The sequence below is a fragment of the Muntiacus reevesi genome, chromosome 11 (assembly GCF_963930625.1).
Source record: "Muntiacus reevesi chromosome 11, mMunRee1.1, whole genome shotgun sequence".
Lineage (NCBI taxonomy): Eukaryota > Metazoa > Chordata > Mammalia > Artiodactyla > Cervidae > Muntiacus > Muntiacus reevesi.
The window spans coordinates 135,046-139,794 of NC_089259.1; the positions used below are offsets into that span (position 1 = coordinate 135,046).

Here is a 4,749-nt window from a genome sequence, read left to right on the forward strand (position 1 = left end):
AAGCCCCAGAATTATTTTCCATACCTCTTATACAATTAGTCAGGGTACAATTAAAACAATGAATATAATATTGACTATTTTTCTTAGTAAGATTTACAGAACCAGCAATAATCATAAATGGATAAGGTACACAAGCCCGAGGATATCTCCAGGTTGCATTCCAAAAAAGTCCACCTTTAACCTTTTCTCCAGTCTGCAGGAAGGATCCGCTTGTTTCAAAAGCGGCCAGCAACTTCCAGACCTCAGTTTGATAAACAAGGGTGCCACCAAGATTCCAAATTCTCACTGCAAACTGTCTGTTACTTTCCTTTCCGGGGTTTCTCTCTGAGTCTGGCGACCAGTCTCACAGTGAGTGCGTGCTGTTAGGAATAGAATACACCGTAGCAGTCTCATTCCGGCAGAGTTTCCATGGCACCGCTATATGTTTCCCTTTTTGCCCCAGGCCACAGAATGGGATATCCTGGGGTCCCGTTCCGTTGCGTCGCTGTGCATGCCCTGTGAGCTTGGTCACACCAGGAATATCCACACTCCAGCCAGTGCTGTAATCAGAATATCCAACATCTGTAACAGTGAGACAACCTGAAACATTATGATTTCGGAAAAAGCACATTGGTAATTGTGAAGAGGATCCAGTATAAGAAATGTTGGCATTCTGCGGAAAAATATGTTTATCAGAAAACCCCCCCAAAAGTACTGTGTCATTCACATACACAGGAACAGAACTCATTTCCCATCCGACAGGCTGCAAAAGAGGGGGATCAGGAACATATGCCCAGAAGACATCAGCGTTCATGGAACTTATCTGGTTTAAAAGGAGTAATAAAGAAATTAATATACTAGTAGGAGAGGCGGGGGAAGGGTTTGGAGCATTCTCACATGCCATCTGTAACAGTGCCTGTATCTGCTGAGCTGTCGGCAGCGGGGCTGTCTCCTGGATTGTGAGCTGTCTCATTCGCTCCACCAGTGATCTCCTCCGCTGTGCGTACCAGCCTTTCCGGGAGCCAGCGCGGCGCTTCGGCATTCTGCGGGAAAACACAAACATGACCTCTCCCCCATGTTAGAACTGGATCCGGCCCATGCCATCTGCCTTCCAGCGGGTCTTTCCACCTGACTAATGGCCGAGCTTTTTTATTGTCATAGTGCCAAAAACGTTGAGCTGCTGATTTGCCATCCCGGTCAAGACTTAGAAAATTCAAAATGAATAAGGCATGGCTGAGGAGATTGTTAGGAGTAATAGTATACAAACTCCCCCTTTTTAATTTTTTTAATTGGTGCTGAAGGGTTTTATGTGCTCGCTCAACAATTCCTTGGCCCTGCGGATTATATGGAATACCAGTCTTATGCACAATTTGTAACTGGGCACAGAAGGCTTGAAAATTGCGACCAGTATATCCAGGGCCATTGTCTGTTTTGATGCATTTAGGTAGGCCCATAGCAGAAAAGCTCCGTAAGCAATGCTGAATACAATGCTTACTAGCCTCTCCAGGTTGAAGTGTGGCCATGAGGAAACCAGAAAAGGTATCAACAGTAACGTGCACATATTTCAATTTTCCAAAATCAGAAATATGTGTAACATCCATTTGCCACAAATCATTGGGGAGTAAACCCCGAGGATTGACTCCATAAGTGGGAAGAACAAAAAACTGCGGGCAGGTAGGACAAGTTTTTACAATTTGACGAGCTGCCTCTCGAGAAATTCCAAATTGCAGCCGTAAAGAATTGCTATTCTGATGGTGTATTGCATGAGAGGCCTGTGCCGCAGAGATAGGGGTTAAGGAAGAATAACATACCATACGGGTGACTTCATCCGCCAGAGCATTCCCGGCCATTAAAGGTCCAGGAAGGGCAGTGTGAGCACGTATGTGCCCAAAAAAGCAAGGATGAGTTCGGGCTCGAATGAGATTCTGAATTTTCAAAAACAAGGTTTGAACAGAGGGCTTTGCAGCTCCAATGAGGGGTACTGTTTCAATGACTGAGAGAGCTCTGACAACATAATGACTGTCAGAGTATAAATTAAAACTTTGAGGAACACGTTGCAGAGCTTGGAGTACTGCAAAAAGCTCTACTTCTTGAGCTGATGAATATGAGGTTTGACAATAATAAGATTCATTTTCAATCACCAAACTGGCCATACCATTGGAAGATCCATCAGTAAAGACAGTTATCCCCTTTTCCAAAGGGCATTGCTGCACGACTTTTGGAAAAATAAACTGATGCAGCTGTGCAAATTGTAACAATTTATTAGCAGGATAATGTTGTTTAATCTCCCCTGCATAGTGTGCAAGCGCAATTGCCCAATCATCAGAAAATTGAGAAAGCCATAACTGTTGTTCAGTTGAAAAAGGAATACAAATAAAGTGGGGATCCCTTCCTAAATAATTAACGGATTCCTGTCTGCCTTTGGCTATTACTTTAGCTACAAGAACATGATAAGGACTTAACACCCGTAAAGGAGAAACTGGCAAGTAAATCCACCTTAGAGGGTTATCTTGAAACAGGACACCTGTAGGTGAATGTTCTGAGGCAAGGATAAAGTCCCCAAGGCCTTTCATAGTCACAGTAACTGGAATGCTGCTGTGATAAGGCAGTTTCCACTTTCTGAAGAGCTCGCTCCCCAGCTTCTGTAAGGCTGCGTGGGGAGGTAGGATTATTATCTCCCTTTAAGATATCAAAAAGAGGCTTTAATTCATATGTTGCAAGATGTAAATAGGGCCTAATCCAATTAATGTCCCCGAGCAACTTTTGAAAATCATTAAGTGTTTTCAGATTATCTCTTCGCAAAGCAATGGGCTGAACTCCAAATGTCTCCCTTTCTAAACGAAAACCAAGATAGGAATAAGGAGGAAAAGTTTGCACCTTTTCTTTGGCTATTATAAGCCCTGCAGCCTTCAAAGTTGGTTCCATGAAGGCATAAGCTGCTAACAGATGTTTTTCATCAAAATGTGCCAGCAGTATATCATCCATGTAATGCAAAATGTAAACATCAGAGTATTTTACTCGAGTCTCTTCTAATGCTGCTGCAACAAATTTTTGACATAAAGTCGGACTATTAGCCATACCTTGAGGCAAAACTTTCCATTGATAGCGGCGCATTGGTTGAGAGAAATTAACAGATGGAACGCTAAAGGCAAATCGAGGACAGTCTTGAGGTGCTAAGGGAATAGTATAAAAACAATCCTTTAGGTCTATGATTATTATATGAGCATTTCTTGGAATAGCCATGGGGGAAGGTAAGCCAGGTTGTAACGCTCCCATGACTTCCATAGTTTCATTAACCTTTGATTTACAATCTTTTGCCCAGTGTCTTCCTTTATTGTTATTAATAATTGCTGCACGAGTGCCTCCAGACTCTTTGTCGGAGGGGCAGCTGCTGCCTGCACATTTGAATCATCAGTTACAAGTAATTCCCAATGATCATCCTTATGGTAAGCAGCCGCCTGTTCCTCTAAACTTTCCTCATCCTTTGGAGTCAACATTCCCTCATTTTCCTTCAAAGGTTTGGCAAATTCTAATTCAAAGTTTGTGGGTCTTTTCCCTTCAGGAGTAGCATAAACTTTAGGAGTAGCATAAATTGGATCTTCAGGTGAGAGCATGTGTTTTAATTTACTCCCTTCCTCATGTTCAAAATCAAGGCAGTCTCTTATTAAAGACCATAATGAAAATGTCTCCACAGGAACCTTATTAGGTCCATGGAGAGTATAATATGTTTGAATCTGTTTCCCTATCTTTTTCCATATCTCTAAACTCATAGTCCCTTCCTGTGGAAACCAGGGACATACTTCCTCAACAAAACTAAGAAAAGTCTGCAATTTTGTTTTAGTAACCTGCATTCCCCGATGCTTCAACATTATCTGTAACATATGCACAAACAACTGACGACTATGATCTTGCCCCATAGTTTATACTCTCGACAATAAACCTTCCTACCCCACAATATTCAAGCAAATATTCTTTTACTTACTTACTGCACAATTTCCAACGGGTAGCGGCCGAGAGGAACTTTCGACGAGCCACACGCTTGGGCGCCACTTGCCGGACCAGCCGGGAGATTTCAGCGAGCAACACGACGCGTTCCTTTAGGCTAAGAAATAAAGAGACAGGACAGATGGGGTCGAGAGGATCGCTGCAGTCAACGATGCTCCTTTATTTCTCTAAGCTTCATTTATACTTAAACCAAGAAGGAGACATCACAAAGAAAATTCTTCCCCATGTACATCATCTTAAGATAACAATAATTAGAACTCTCACTAGGCGTCAGAGCACAGGAATGGCATCCTGATTTAGATTAGGGGTAATCGTAAAAAAGCTGTCTGTCTGCGTCTTGTGTGCATTCAAGGCTTACTAGTGTTGTGTTTATCTTTGGATAGTAAATTCAGAGGGGTGGCGGGACAGAGAGCTATGTCCTTGAAGGAACCCTCGATAATCAAGGCGGCTCCCAGAGTCAGCTCTTTCAAGCCGCTCCCCGCACATCGGCACATCTAAAGATGGGTGGACTGGAAATACAGAGGAGGCAGAGCCAGGGCTAAGCAGGGTGGGTGCCCCCAGCTAGGCCTGCAGTCCCAGAGAGCCCAGGAAAGGGGCACACAGGACCCAGGCCTCCAGGATGCAAGAGCAACCACAGCCACAAGAAAACAGGCAGCGGCAGAGCTGCGGCCCCTTTTGTTTAGCCATAGAGGCATCCGTGACTCTGGCCCCTTGCCCACCCTCAGCAGCCCCTGGGAACTCAACGACTCCAGACGTCGCTGAGGA

General features: G+C 43.9%; 1 protein-coding gene across 1 annotated transcript; it reads right to left on the reverse strand.

Annotated features, from left to right (window-relative positions):
• Positions 1-300: 300 nt before the first annotated feature.
• LOC136144492 (endogenous retrovirus group K member 19 Env polyprotein-like) lies at positions 301-4,470 on the reverse strand. Its single transcript, XM_065902390.1, has 3 exons — positions 4,415-4,470; positions 3,962-4,081; positions 301-1,022 (listed from the first exon to the last, which is right to left on the reverse strand). Exons 1-3 carry the CDS (start codon positions 4,468-4,470, stop codon positions 344-346), a joined length of 855 nt encoding a protein of 284 aa, XP_065758462.1. The 3' UTR covers positions 301-343.
• Between the last annotated feature and the right edge of the window lie 279 nt (positions 4,471-4,749).